Source organism: Psammomys obesus, unplaced genomic scaffold (genome assembly GCF_907164565.1).
Source record: "Psammomys obesus unplaced genomic scaffold, mPsaObe1.curated_primary_1811, whole genome shotgun sequence".
In the NCBI taxonomy this organism is placed as follows: Eukaryota; Metazoa; Chordata; class Mammalia; order Rodentia; family Muridae; genus Psammomys; species Psammomys obesus.
In genome coordinates, this window is record NW_026590859.1 from 5,695,609 (window position 1) to 5,711,246 (window position 15,638).

General features: G+C 41.8%; 1 protein-coding gene across 1 annotated transcript in view; it reads right to left on the minus strand.

Annotated features, from left to right (window-relative positions):
* Ush2a (usherin) overlaps positions 1-15,638 on the minus strand; it is a 665,632-nt gene that overhangs the window by 174,465 nt on the left and 475,529 nt on the right. Inside the window, exons 44-46 of the mRNA XM_055609194.1 lie at positions 12,897-13,106; positions 11,354-11,556; positions 8,141-8,253 (exon numbers count right to left, since the gene is read on the minus strand). Coding sequence (XP_055465169.1) covers positions 8,141-8,253; positions 11,354-11,556; positions 12,897-13,106 — 526 coding nt within the window. The remainder of the gene's footprint in view (positions 1-8,140; positions 8,254-11,353; positions 11,557-12,896; positions 13,107-15,638) is intronic.

Sequence of the window (15,638 nt, forward strand, 5' to 3'; positions counted from 1 at the left end):
AATTAGAGGGGAAGGAATAGGGGGTGGAATGGCTCAAAAAACATATGCATGCATGAAACTCAACATATGAACTTTTTCTGTGTGGAGTAGGGGTGCATTCACAGGAACAGGTGACCAGAATATTAAGAATTAACTTTAGGTTCCACGTTGCAGAAGTGACATTACAAGAGAAAACCGATAGGCAATTGGAAATATAGGTATAGTTTAGGAAGCAAGTAGGGTCAGAGACCATTGAGGCATCATGACTTAAATGCTGAGAATGTTTACATTTTCTGAATAGGGAGCACATCTTTCTGATGATGGCACCCAGAATTAATGAGTGTGCTCGCAAAGGGACCCAGAAATTGGTTTCAGGGAGCTAGGAAGAAGGAGAACCCCAGGCCCTGATAAAGAAGGAAGAAGAGATGGATGTACAAAGGCCACCTCTGTGACTGAGCTGTCTCTGTGGAGACCAGAGGTGGAGAAGTCAGTGGGTGTTTGGGAAGATGAAGGGGGCACACACAGCAATGTGAAGGGGATGGAGCTTCAAGAGTAAGTTTCGAAAGCCACTGTGCTCAGCAGACACTGAGTTCTGTAGCACAGACAAGAGCCTCTGTTTGAAGAGCCTTCCCCATACTTAAAGATTCCAACAGAAATTCCAGGCCAAACTAAAAATAACTCCCAGTTGTCTATATTAGCAAGTCAGGGAGTTTGGAAGAGCAATTCTCAGCCTGTGGATCACAACCCCTTTGGCAAACCTCTATCTTCCAAAATATTTACATTATGGTTCAAACAGAGGCAAAACTACAGCTATGGCAAAGCAGGAACAAAAATAATTTATGGTTTGGGTCACCATAACATGAGGAACTATATTACAGGGTCACAGCACTAGGAAGGGTTAGAGGATGTGTGACGGAAACATAACTTAATAAGCCGCATCTTATAGCCCGATATTTTCCTTATTGAGATAAATGAAAACATGAGCATGATACACGTCACATATATGTTTATGAAATTATAAATTACCACCCTCAGCTCAGGTTCTAAGTCAGTGAAAAATTTTCATAGAGAAAATCTCTGATAGCGGGGTCTCTGACACTGAACGCCACGGTATTAAAACCTAGGAGCCTTGCAGGCTTCCCTCGAACATATGGTAAAGAAAGGAGAAACCTGTGACCTGAAAGTTCTGGCCCCTCACTCGGGACTCAGCTCCAAGTTAAGGGATTTGAAAATATAACGTGACTTTTGCATGATATTAATAGTTTATCCGCCCTTTGGAAGAATCTAGCCTATCACTGTTTTTATCACAACGATTGCTGAAATGTTGCATTATAAAAATATTATGGGCACCATTCAGTATCTCCAGGCAAATTTGAAAACAATTATTTTGTAAGGATTCCAAGGACTTTATACCTCAGACACAGCATCAGTAATTCAGCCTCAAACCAATGTGGTCTCAATTACAGGCAATAAAAGATGAGATCTGGGCTCTCTCTCAGCTTTGCCTGGAGCTCCACGCCTGGAAACCATGGGCTTTGGAAGACTGTCAGGGACAGGATAAAACCTCTTCCTTCTTTATGTTTTTTTTTCCCTCTCAGTTTTTCATTTATGGAGACAACATAAGCAAACTTCCCAGTGGTACCCAGTGAAGTGTCTGTTGGAGTGTCTGTCATATTTAAATCAAAGAAGGAGCCAGCCTGTTCTTCTGCCCAGCACCGTCTCTACAGTCTCAAGGACCAGAATTAATGAATTAGCTATTGATTAAATTCCACTCTAGCAAATCCACCAAGGCAAATAAATGAACTACCCAGGGCACGTGTAGGCCATGGCCAGACATGTCTTGGGTATCGATCAGTAGTTAGTATTCTTTGGGGACACCGAAGCGGCTGATGATGAGATGACAAGTAGAGAAAGTGCAAGATGGAAGCAGGGCTTGTTCCTAAAGGGGCAGATCGGGAAGCTACAACAGTCTAGATGATCTTTCCCCATGCACGTGTGCCTCTGGGTTACACGGACTGTGCGGAACATCACAAGCGCCTGCACTGCAGATGATGCAGTCAAAACCCAGGCATAAGTTAAGGTCAAAGCTAAGGATGAGTTGACGCACTCCAGGCCTCTAATCAAACAGGCTCATGTGAGAGCTACATGTTAGTAGAGTATATCAAAGCTAAGTCTTGCTACACTGCATTTTAGTAAAGAATAAGCAGAAAGAGAAGGCCAATGGAAAATGCATGCTTTAGAAGGAGCCAAGTTGTTTGCAATGTTCTACAAGCGAAGTCAATCTACTCACATTTTTCTGGGCAGATTTCACATTTGATTTTTACATATTGCTAACATAAAAGACATAAAAAAAAACCCAGAAACATAATTAACAAGCATTCATTGCCAAAAGTTTGACAAAATTACCGAGACCATGCTACGCACATAGGAGGCTAACTGCTTTGGTACTGGTGTTCCTTGACTGATGGCTTGGCAGCCTATACCCACTGCTTGCACCCTTGCCTTTGGGAACTGGTACTCTGCCACGATGGCTCATTTTAAGAAAGAAAATATTTTACAAGCCAACATTTGGTTGTGAACGGTGTCTATCTCTTTTTTTGTTAGATCTCTGGCTGAAGGGGCAGGGAGACAAAAATAAATTGGCTAAAGGCATCGCAATAAAGAAACATATGGGGGAGAGGGGCATTTTGTTCTGTCCAGAATGGAGTAAGGCTGCTACAGCCTCTGTCTCCCACCTGTTAGCATAAGAAAGCTGCACACGTCACTATCTGAGTACTCTGGAACGTACCCATGGCGGCAACACCACGAAAGACATCAAGTCATAAAGAATGTATGTCAGAGAATGGAATTTCCATTTTTCTTTCCTTCCACGTTTAACCTAAGGGCAGCCCCAGTATGAAACAGACTGTGGAAGTGAAGTCAGAAAGACTAGCAACCTTTTTCAGTCTTTTTGGGCACAGTGTTCAGGGAGGGAAAATTCTGTGCAGGACAGAGTATGGGGCAAATTCCCATTCTGTTTGTTCTCTCATTTTCTTCACTCTCTGCCCTAACGATGACTCTTCTCAGAGGGAAGCACTGTAGCTGCCATGGCCAAAGAGGAATCAGAGAGACCAAGGACAGCTCATTTTTCTATCCAGAGGGACCAGAAAAAGGCCCTGTGTGGCCCAGAGAATAAACACAGGGAGGGACAATCTTTGCCATCTTCTTTCTTTGTTTGCTTTCTGCTCAGTGCCTTCAAAGGAGCTTCAGTTGTGCAAACTGTGAGGATGCAGGGAGGCAAACATCCCAGAGAGAGAACATTTCAGGCTTAGGTCCAGGAAAGGAAGTGAACAAGGTTACAAAGTTGGAAAAAGATAGAACACTCCTTAATTTCAGAAAGAAAGTAACACAAATTCAGAATCAACAACAAATGGTTTGTTTGTGACTGTCACACATGAGAAAATACTTCATCACCTCAACGTTTCTGTAACGGCCCAGCCAACTCCTGAGTGAGCATGGGAAAGTGTGTGCGTGCCACAGAGGTAAAGAAACACCTCAAACCTTGAGGAAAATGAGCTAAGTTACTGAAAAAGAAACAGGTAAATTTTAGCCTAAACCTAAACCAGTTGTCTACCACAGACAAAAGAAAAGCTCAAGTATAGCAGTTCTTGTGTTTAACAGCGGATGTACAAGCCAAACAGGAAAGAAAAGCAAAGCCAGCTTCACCGAAATTTAAGTCTTCTGTTTTGTAAAAGACACAAGTATGTGAACTGAAAAGATAAATCACTGTAGCCTCACATGGAGATTCATACCTGTAATCCTAGCACTTGGGAGGCGTAGACAGTAGGATCAGGAGTTCAGGGTTTCCCCGAGGGTGATGGTTTGAATAGGAACGGCTCCCATCAACTTACAGATTTGAATGCTTGGTCATTAGAGAGTGGTACTTGACAGGGATTAGGAGGCGTGACCTTGCTGGAGGAAGTGTGTCATCAGGCGTGGGCTTTGGGGTTTCAAATGCTCAATCAGGTTCAGTGTCTCTCTCTTTATTCTTGATGCATGTCAACCAGATGTAGAAGTCCCAGCCACCTCTCCAGCACCATGCTTGCCTGCCTGCCGTCATGCTTCCTACCACAAGGATGATAGGCTAAATCTCTGAAACTGTAGCTCAGCCCCAATTAAATGCTTTCCTTTGTGAAAACTGCTATGCCATGGTGTCACTTTTCAGCACTAGAACACCGACTAATACACAGCAAGTTTGAAGCCAATTGGGACTACAAGGCTACATGTGATCCTGGTCTCAGGACATAAAAAAGCAACCCCCCCCCCAAATCACAAGACTAGCTGTAGAACGGAGAAAAACTTTTGCTGCAACATATTAGGTATGAATAATTTCCAAATTTATATGTATATACATATATGAAAAACTTTACACATCTAACAAGAAAATAATGAACCCAATTAAACTAGCAATAGATTTGGAGGGACTTCCCTCAATTAGATAATTGATAAATAACACAATAAGAGATAATCAGTCTCATCAAACGTTAGGGAAATGCAAGTCAGGATTACAGTACCATATCACTACATACCTACTAAGATAGCTGTTTAAGAGGAGAAAAAGACCCCACATAGTGAAAACATGAGGTCTGCACCCCTCATCTCCCACTCCCCCCCAAAACACAGAACAGTTGAGAGTAGAAGCAGCCGCTAGACTTAGTCCATCTGACAGTCGCTCCTAGCTCAGCAGCCAAGGGGGTTTATCTGCATACCAGTGGTGGTGTGAATTCTAAAATATTTTTAATCATAAGTTTTCTGCACACATAGTTTCTGAGCTTATCAAATAATTTTCTGTGTTTATCTTGGTCCTTTTGTCCAACTTGAGAAGTGAAGCACCCATCCATATAAAGCTGCCTTGAAGCTTCAGAAATTTCACAGATGGGTGATCAACATACTTCCCCAGTGGATAACTCAAGTGCAAACTATTACTTGTTTCTTTTGGAAGATTTCATATTCTATGATATGAAAGTATTTTATGTCATGTGATTCATTGATTTCTAGATAAAAATTAGCAGTTTCTTATGAGGAGGCATTTCTGATTGACTATTTGATTTAGAGAGCAAAGCTAGAGAAAGCAGCCAAAGGTTCTGTGTTCAGGTTCTGTCTAGTCTTAATAAATGATTTTACCTCTAGCCATCATTCCTGCGACTCTGTGCCTAGTGTCCACAACTCCTAATATACACCACTGAGCTTCCCTCGAGATTAGATGACTGGACCACACGGGAGAAGGGAAACACTTGGATACGTATGTGGATGGGGGGGAGCTTGGGTACCAACCACTTTGCTCCGTAGATTGCTACCTAAGCTCATCTTCGACCTTTACCCCAGCTCCCTACTCTCCTTGGTGTCTCATGCGTCTATATTCCCAGATTCTCAGCTGGAATATAAGCGTGTTTCACGTCGCCCTTTCTGTCTTCACCTACTATACCTTTACTATCCATTATAAACAATTTGTTTCTTCCAGATAAGTCTTGTTTCCAAAACTGTGCTCAAATCTGGCTTGTCTTGGTGCCTCCTCTCTCTCTTGACTTGTTCTTGCCCTGCAGGGCTCATTTAAATGATCTTGCATTCACTTCTTACAGTTGGGAAGATGCAGTGTTCAAATCCAGCCATTTTCCCCTTATTATCTGTAGTAATCTTCACAAAGAAAAAAACAGTCGTGGAGAGACATACATATTCCCTCAATTTCTCACAAAGCTTTGAGACTACTTTCTGATGAATGTAAATATGTATTCTGAAGCACAGCTCTTTGCCGTTCAGTGGAGTTTGATTTATAAAGATCCCAGAAGACAAGAACAGGACAATACCACCCATTTCCTGAACAGTAATTATTTTCTGACTTTGAGAATGGACTTAGTGTCCTATCTCCCAAGATCCCTTCCATCCCTTACAATCCTCACTAGAGCATAGCATTTTTCCTTTCTCTTTTTTCATTTTTATTTTCTTTTTTATTGACATTTACAAATTTTAAAAAATATTTTAATTATTATTATTTATTACAATTTATTCACTTTGTATCCCGGCTGTGGTCCCCTCCCTATTCATTAAGTCAATTTGCATCTCAGTAATAGGCTTCTCCTTCCAGTTCCATTCTCCCTCCTGCATGCCCTCTCCCCTATTCCTTAGAATAGGGAGCCTCCCCCCACTCAGACACCCTGACTTATCTAGTCTCATGAGGACCGAGCTCATCTTCCTCCCCTCTGGCCTGCAAGGGCACTCCCATCAGGGGGAAGTGATCAAAAAGCAGGCAACAGAGTCCATGTCAGAGATATCCCACAGTGCCATAACTTGTGGGCCCACATGAAGGGTAAGCTGCCAATCAGATACTTATAAGTAGAGGACCTATGTCCAGACCATGCATGGTCCTTGGTTGGTGAGTCACACTCCATAGGCCCCTCTGGGCCCTGGTTGACTGGCTCTGTTTGTCTTCTTGTGGAGCTTTGGTCACCTCTAGGCCCATTTACCCTTCCCCCCTTTTCTAGTAGACTCTCTGTGCTTTGCCTGATGTTTGGCTGTGAATCTCACTATCTGTTTTGAGCCCTTGCTGGTTGGAGCCTCTAAGAGGACAATTTGGGTAGGTTCCTGCCTGCATGCATATCAGAGTATCATTGACAGAGAGGGATTAGCTTTCTTTCATGGGGTGGTTCTTAGGGTTGGGCCTGGCATTGGTTGGACATTCCCTCAATCTCTGCTCTATCTCGATGCTGCAGGCCTTGTTGGTAGGGTAAGTTCTGGACTGAGGATTTTGTGCGTGGGTTGATATTCTCCCCTGTCCACTAGGAGTCTTGTCTAGATAGAGGGTGTCCTCTTCAGCCTCAATGGCCCCTGCTACCAGGTCTTACCTAGAGTCACCCTCATGTCCTCCCAGAGGCCTGTTCTGACTTAGGTCTGCAGCTTGTCCCAGAGATGCCCCCACCCAATGTTTCCATTGGAACTTTTCCCTTTTATATTTGTCTTGCACATTGTCAACATTGACAGTATTTTCAAATATTTCACAAATATTTATTTAGTTTCCCACCTATACCACAGGATGGAACTTTGTAAATTTAAAATTGTATCTTCTCTTTGGAATTGTTTTTGCTTCCTGTTTTATTATAACCATAAATATGTTTGAATAAAAAAATAGATAAAAAGTTTCTAATGCCCAATTACCTTGTCCATCTTTCCTTTACATATCAAGCATGTATTCCTGATACACTTGTCAAAAATCTATTGAAAGGATTGGGTTAATCATAACATAAAAATTAGATGGGAATGGATGGTTTGTGTGTTTGAAAACACACTGAGGAAGATACAATTTGTAACATGAGTGGCTACTGTCGGTTACTTGTTTTCACTAATTGTTTTAATTATTATTTTCTAAATTCAATATCCTAGTATTGCGTTGAAAGGAAAAACAAAACAAAACAAAACATCAAAACAAAACAAAAGCCAGTGTGTTTGGGCTGAACCTATCGGAATGGAAGCTCACATGATGGATGGAGTCAGTCTATGTGTGTTTGTCCATGTGTATTTAGGTGAAAGGTGATTCATCTCGTTAGGATCAGAGTATGACAAGGGACCGCACACATTTCCTGCTTCCATCTCTCACAGTAGAGAGATCAGCAACAGCCTCACTTCTGTATTTGGGAAGAGCATTGAATCTTATTACTGTTAACAATGGATTATTATTATCACATTATTACTGTTTTTGAGTGTCATCCTTGTGCAGCAATCCAAATACTATTTGCTCTATTTATTTGAGATGTATTTTTTAGTTTTAGGGTAATCTAAAACAGATAAATCAATCATTTTCAAAGAGATTTGGTTATAAAGTGATCATTCTAATTAAAATTATATTTTGCTTCATAACAGAATTCATTAAAGGGCACATTTAAAGAACGAGGCTCTCCTACATGTGAGTATCTGGTAATAGACGACTAGGCAAGGAACACAGGGTTGGGGAACAGATTTCAATGTTTTGATATGCAGTGTAGATCACCCAAGAAATGTAAGAAAATTGATATTCACCTGTACTTGGAGCAGCCTTTAAGTGAGATTTTCCTGACTAAACTGATTTCTTTGATATTTGCTTCCATTTCATATGATCAAAGTTGTTTAGATTGACTGATAAAAAGCTAGGTACCTTGAAGTAATATTACGGATTATAGGCATTGAAATGTCACTTGGAGTATCTTCTGCAGTGCTGACTCGGGTCACGTTGCTTTTTACGCAGGCATCTTTTGTACAGACTTCTACCTGCAAAGATTAGTTTGGAAAGGAATAAATATAATCATCTTCAAAACAGACCAATAACATTCTGAATCCACCTTCCCTCTCTTCATGTGAATCTCTTCAAGTCCTCTATAACCTCACGGGGCTTAGTAAATATTCATTTATTTTTACGTGAATTGAGTCCAGTGGCATGAGCTCAGAGCAGAATACAGAACTGAGCTCATGACAATTGATTTAGTGATTAGCATGGTGATGTTTGGTCTCTGGCTCTGACCACTCACAAAGAGAAGGGTTATTAATCTATTCAGAACGGCCAGAGAACGGGAGACGCTCAGGTGGCCATTCCCGAGCCTAATAGGTGATCTCCACACTGCGCCCAGATCTATAATCACGTGGTGTGATGATGCTATCTCCTGGACGTCTTGACACTTTACGACAAATTGCCTAAATGCTAATATCTAATGGGAGAAAAATGAAGCCAGGGAAAACTTCCCAATAGGGCTGAGGTATTTTCCATCCATTTGTTCCAGCAGCAATCGTCCATCCCCTTAATCGCAGCAGAAAATCATCACTCACCCCTTTAATTCTGCCACCTAGCTAGAATAAAAACTGAGAGGGTGGGAGAACTTAGGACCGGAAATGGGGCCCATCAAACATCAGTAACCCAAACGGTGTGCATCCGGAAGCTGAGGAGGAACATGCGGACACAGCGGAGACAGCTGGGGCAGCAGCCAGCACGTGTAGCGTTTTTCTACTCTCACCTAAAGGGTAAACCCAACCATATCTTTTCAAAAGATTCATTTACTTAAAAAATGTGTATGTCTGAGCGTATGTGTGTGGGACATGTGTTTGTAGATTCTGATGGAGGCCAGCAGGGGGTGCCGCCAAGTCCCTTGGAACTAGAGTTATAGGTGGTTGTAAGCCACCTGAGATGGGAGCTAGAAATAAAAGCTGAGTCTTCTGCAAGAGTCCCAAGTACCTGTAACCACTGAGCCATCTCTCTAGCCCTGAACTATACTTTTTCTCCTGCTAATTGACTTTCAATGTCTTACATGCAGAGGTAAAAGAATGCTTTGTACTGATGGTTCTTCAATTCTGGTACTGTAGTTTTGAACTCATCAGCCCTCAATTCTTTACAGCGGAACTTGAAGCAAGGTAGATTACAATCACACTACATTAATAGACATCATTTTGTTCCCAACAGTGTCGTATCTAAACAGGAACTGAGCAATGCTACAGGGTATCAGATGTGTTATCTACAGTTGTAATATTGCCTTTTGTAAAATAACATTTCATAGAAAAACGTTATCAAGATTCCCCACTATGATATAGTAAAGTATTCCTTTAGGGTAGATCATCTTAAAATACAATGTGATAGAATTAATGACATCAATTTTATGCATATTGGAAGATATCAGACTCAGGCACACAGTTAGATTAACCCCAGAAATGAAACCAAATTCATGATGTCTTTAGTATGTACAACAAATTCCTGATGAGCTCTTGACCAGATACTCTTTTAATGTCTTCTGGGTACAAAGCGATTGTTCGGATTTGTAGGGTGAGATGTCCATCTCGTCACATGTTACACACTACTTGCTTACAGCATGCTCTTAACCACCGAACTGCCTTTAAGGCTCCAGATGCTCGGGTTTTACAAAGCAACGGACCATGCTTCCTTCTCAGAGCTCAACCTTATCCCTCAACAGGGCCCCAAAGAAGGCCCCCAGTGCGTCCTCCATTGTTGTTCTGTGCGCTTTGCTCACAAAGCTGTATTTCATGGTTTTATGAATTAGCCCATATGTGGCCTACTTCTCTGTGTGAACTCTCCCCGAGGGGTGCGAGTGCAAACATCAGTTCACATGTGCCACGCTAACGTAACTCATGTAGGTTGTTGGAAATCAGAGTACAAAGAAAAAAAAAACAAAAACCCAATTCATGAAGGCTTCTTTTTGTTTCTATTGTTTCTTTCTGTTGTGTATGAAGCCAGGCCTGGGGTCCCGGCGGGGATGGCTGGAGGACTGCGGCCAAACACATGTGCTCCCTGCTCAGATGCGGCGAAGCTAGGTGTGGCACTGGCAGGACGCAGCACTGCGGACAACGTGTTCCTGGGGTCAGATAAGATTCTTGCGTTTAACGCCTTTTTGAAATTATTCATGAAATGCTCATGAATTTTACAATTTGCATAGATTATTTAAAAATTTACTAAATTGCAGCCTTCTTTTTAAAGGCTGAACTTCTGGAATCTTTTCGTCACTCATTTGATCCCTTGGCCTTGTTATCTCCTGTGTCTGACATCCATACAAGACTTTCAGTTCCCCCAGGAGAGCTGTATCGTAAATACTGTTGGCTTCGGTGTCTCTCCTGCTTTAGAGTCAGTAGACCCTGAAGAGGTCCACAGGCTTCGCACAGACAGCGTACTCTCTGAATTCTGTGATAAAATTTGCCAGGCAGTGTAAGTGTGTGAATATTCTGGGAAGGAGGCATGGACTTAGAAGCCTCTTCCAGACCCTCAAGGACAACACGTTAAATGCCGCCACGTCATGTGACACTAGTGTGTTTGCACGGTGCCCAGATTCACTCCTTCCCGAACTCACGCAAATTCCTTTGGAATCTTTCTATTTGCTGCATTTTATGTTTTCCCATTTCATTTGAAATCAGGAATGCTGGTAAAGGACAGAACAGCTCATATCATCCGTGCCACGCCCTTATAATGGCACCTATCGAGCCATCTACTCCCCTGAGTAAGTAGCAACAAAACAACAACAAAAACAAACCCAGAAAATCTCCTCATCAAGAAAGAAGACAAACTGGAAAGACTTTTAGGGTGATGATTTGATTAACTATATTTTACTGGCAGGCACTTAGTCATCTCCCTCATCATTACCAATGCCATCTTAGCCTACAGCCCTTCCGGGGGTGGAGAGGATTCAAATATGCGAACTCCTCACAGCCAACAGCTTTCATTTGGTCAATTTCCTTCTTCTGTCTTTCCTTTCCCATCAAACAAACACTAATCTGTAACCAGGACAGAGGGCCTCCACTCAGAGACACTGCTCAGCATGTTTTATTTAACACGTCTGCGAGCTTAACCACCCAAAAAGAAAGAAAACAACGTTCTGACCTGAATGTCATAGACAGTGAAGGGAGACAGGCCTTCCAGAATAAACGACCCTGGCACATCCACTCCAGCCTTGTAGGGCTTATCATTTACATAAACAGAAGACTCGGTGACAACGCCGTTTGCGTGTGCAGGAGATGTCCAGATGACACGTACAGCTGTACTGTTGATGATGACAGCCTCTGGAGGAAGCATGCCCCGAGGCTCTAGAATTAAAGGAAGGGACTGAATAAGCTCCAGCTGTCTCCGAGAAAAGCACTTGTTAGACTAAATGCAGATTGGTGTGGAGGCTTAGCAAAGGGCTCCTTGCTTATCTGCTCTCCTATGATGAAGCTATCACAGTCTGAAGTCCTCTGCAAATTGGCTTATTATACTCTCAGTTAGAAACCATAAGAATTGGTGGCAAAATGCTTCATACCACCAGCACAGTGCTAATCTTCAATGCTATGTGACCAGTGGGATATAAATGATAAATTACTCACCCGTCTGCACCTCTGACATGTATCTATTATTTGTTTTTTATTTTTTATTTTTAACTCTTCACCTTATCTCATTTTTTTTGGGTATGTGTGTGGAATTTGCTCCTTAAGCCAAATAAAATAAAATAAAATTGAAATACACCAAGGCTGCTGGAATGTGAAAAATCATTTGCTGTTACTAGCTTGTAACTCAAGCAATATGAAACGATAATGCAATATTGTCATTATGTAAATGATTTTGAGTGTTGATTACCATAGGTAATGATGAAATCTAACATTAGAAAAAAATCTTGCTTAGCGTTAAATTACACAATTATTCAGGCATGTCAGAAATAACTATGCAAAGGCCTATTTTTATCATAAGAACTCATCTTAACTAGTTGAAAAATCATCCTTGTGACTCATCCTATTTTATAAACAAAAGGTGTCGACCTTTGGCATCACAAAGGGAAATGGGTTCCACACTTAAAGAGTTCTGCTAATGGCCTGGAACGCTTGCTTGGCAGGTAACGATATTATAATGTTTATAATGAGACCATATAAAGCCAGAAAGATTAGAAAGACCATGCCAGACTCATTTCCGACTCACAAGTTGATTCCCCAGCTCCCTCTCCTTCACTAACTGGCTTAGAAACAGGGACATACACAATTCTTCTCTGAGGCTGAACTTCCACCTACTGTTTTTTGGTGACTCAGGGAAGACGCTCCCTGAGCTTGGGTGTCATTTTGAAAAGCACAATGCTTTTGAGGGCTAATCTTAGAAAAAAGAAGTTTCTAAATGTCACCTTTTATTGATGTGAACTGGATCCCAACTAAGCCTGTTCAGAAAGGAACAAGGGAAAACTGGGTGGATGGCTGATTATTACAACTCCATGCTGCTGCTGTAAGGGAACTGGTTTATTCATTCATCCTTCATGACAATGAACACATAGCGTTTGGTTCCTACCCTCTTTCTTCCAGCATTAGGAATATTGATAGAGGAGGGACAACCGATGTTAGCTCCAGAAAGGCTCAATCGAAAGCATTGGCATCCCTGAAGTCAAGAACCTCTTGAAGGCTTCACTTACCCTCATCATATGTGGTCACATGGACCACTGTGCTATTGATTCCATAGACTCCATTGAAAACTGAGAGGAAAATCTGATACTCAGTATTTGGAGCTAAGTGACCAATGACATGAGAATTTACATCTGGGGAGATTTTCAAAGATTCTTCCGAGGTCCCAGAATTCCAAAACAGTGTGTAATAATCCACATCACCTTGTAGATCTTGGAAAGCTATTAACAGAAAACATGGAACACTGTTTATGTGGCAGATAAAAAAGGCAGAATAAATCTTTTGTTAACTATTTCTAGAATGAGACAGAAGTAAGAAGGCAGAAATTCAGCTTTAAGAAAATTTCTGGAACCTTATTTGTGGTAAAGCTGTTGGGAGTTAGAATTTATCTTAAAACAAGCTTTATTTTTCTCTTTATAACCAATTGAGACATTATATTAAGGAACATATACCTTAAATTTTCTCTTGAATATTCTAATTAGCTATTGATAGTTATTCAAATAACCTTCAAAATATGTGCAGCACCAAGCAAGCCACTGTGGAGGACTTTTGTGACTTCTCTCAAGGATGCCTTTACATCAGCATCTTAGGGTTCATGCATAAATGGAAAGTTTTAGTTTAGGTATTTTCCCTTACCATGATACTATACTTTGTCTCTAGCAATATTTTAAAACAATGGGTATGCCCGAGTGCTTGGAAGAGTTTATGTCGGAAGACTTTGTCATTACGTTGGCAAACCCTGGAGACACTGAGTCGTTCATTCTCTCCAGTGTAACCAATCACACTCACGGCCCTTCATATTCCTAAAGATAATATCAGTCAAGCCCAGCGAAGCCCCATGGATTGTCTGTGGAAAAGTTTCTTTTCTCATTAGAAATATTTTTCATTGGCTTAGTGGGAATATCACTCACTCATCTATGGCCATTCCACAGCACGGGGAGATGTGTTACATGTCAAGTCTGTGCTACTTGACACCTTGACCAATTAGGCTAACCTGAGAGTTCAAACTTTATGACATTATGGAAGTGTTTCTGAATTGCTATATGTGACAGACTTTCTGGGGAGATACACCACAGACGGATCTACTCACCCCAAAAAGGGAACCCATCAAAGAGCAAATACCAAAGTATCAGTTGAACAAACGCTTGATTTGGTGAACCAGTGCTTTCTTCTTCTGAGTCACTAACAGGAGTGTGGATGGGGGGGTCACTGAGCAGGAGCATGGGTAAATCAAAAGGAGCTGCATCCCTGGAAATCCTACCCCTCAATGGGTGATGGATGCCAAAGCCAGCAACCCTGGGGCTGTCCTCAAAGCTTGCAGGTGGCACCACCAACTGAATGTGTCTTCCCCAGTTTGGCTGGCTATCATCCCCACTCCCAGCAAGTGTTTACTCTTTCTGCACTGTTGGGAAGGGCTCTCCCGAATCTTCCAATCATCCAGAGCACATGACCTCCTATTTACCCCTGAGGCTGGTGGGCTTCCCCTCATTCCTAGAGGAAACATTCCAGTTTGGCGGGAATGCTGCAGTTCATGGAACATGTCGTGTGCACCACAGAGGTAAATGGATTTTACTTGTGCTATCGATGTTCCTCGGGAGCACATTTAGATTCATAGATTACGCATATTGGAACTGGCAGTGTGCGTTTAAGGAGAGCATAGATATCATGTCAAGGTCTGAAGAAAATCCTTTTCCTGCCCAATCTTAGCATGGTTCCATTTGCCAACTCACTTGCCATAGAATGCAGCTACTTACTGCCCAGGGATGAGAGAAAAGGTGATGGGTTAGTCCTGCTGCAGATGCCCTCAGGAATGTTATTCGTTCCAGTCTTGTGACTAGAAACAGGCAGTGGACCTGAAAGCAGGACTCACCTTTCTACCTTGTCTTGTCTTTTGCCATATCAGAAGACATTACAGTTCAGAGTCCCAGCACAGGCAAACAGCAGGGACATTTTGTATTGCTACTAGTCACAATCGATCGCACGGGATGTCCTGTGAGGCTGGATACAGAGTCTGCCTGCATTGCCTTTCCCTAGTCAGCAAAACACTTAAGAGACGGGTGATCAGCCTTCATTCAGAAGGCAGTACAAGTTAGAGACTGCTGGCCTTACCTCCTCTCTGAGAGAGGAAGAGTTTTAACTGAATTAGTTAGGAAGAGGAAGCTGCTAAATCTTCCTGAGGAACATTCACCTTTTCTGTCTATTGATAAAACTGCCTTGAAAGTAATTTTCCTTTTCTAAAAGAGGAAATTACGTTATATGGATTCTTCATTACACAAGACAAGGGAAATGTTGCCTAGAAGATTCTTTCTCTGTATACTATTATTTTCATGAGGAGGAGATGGAAGTTTTAGGAAACATTTGAATAATGTCCTTCAGAAATAACCAAAAGGACATGTCTTTATGAAAACAGGTGCCTGGAATTGTTAAGAGGCTTGATTTGGGATGGAGTACAGATCTACCTTGGTTAAGAAGGGGAAGCAAATACAAACAGGGAAGAATTAAAACCTGCATCGAATGAAGAAAAGCAGCAGAACTTCAGATACACAACACCAAAGACCGAAGAAAAACCTACTTTCCAGAGTGGTGAAAAGGTACAAACCACAACGGTAATCTGCCCATAGCACACACTGGGGCAAGCGTGGTATACGTTCTGTAAGTAACCAACCACTTTCAGAAAATTGTACTTAAGGCCCACTCCATGAGATGGAATCCATGCTTGACATTTTTAGAGGGACCAAGAACTCGAGACTAGA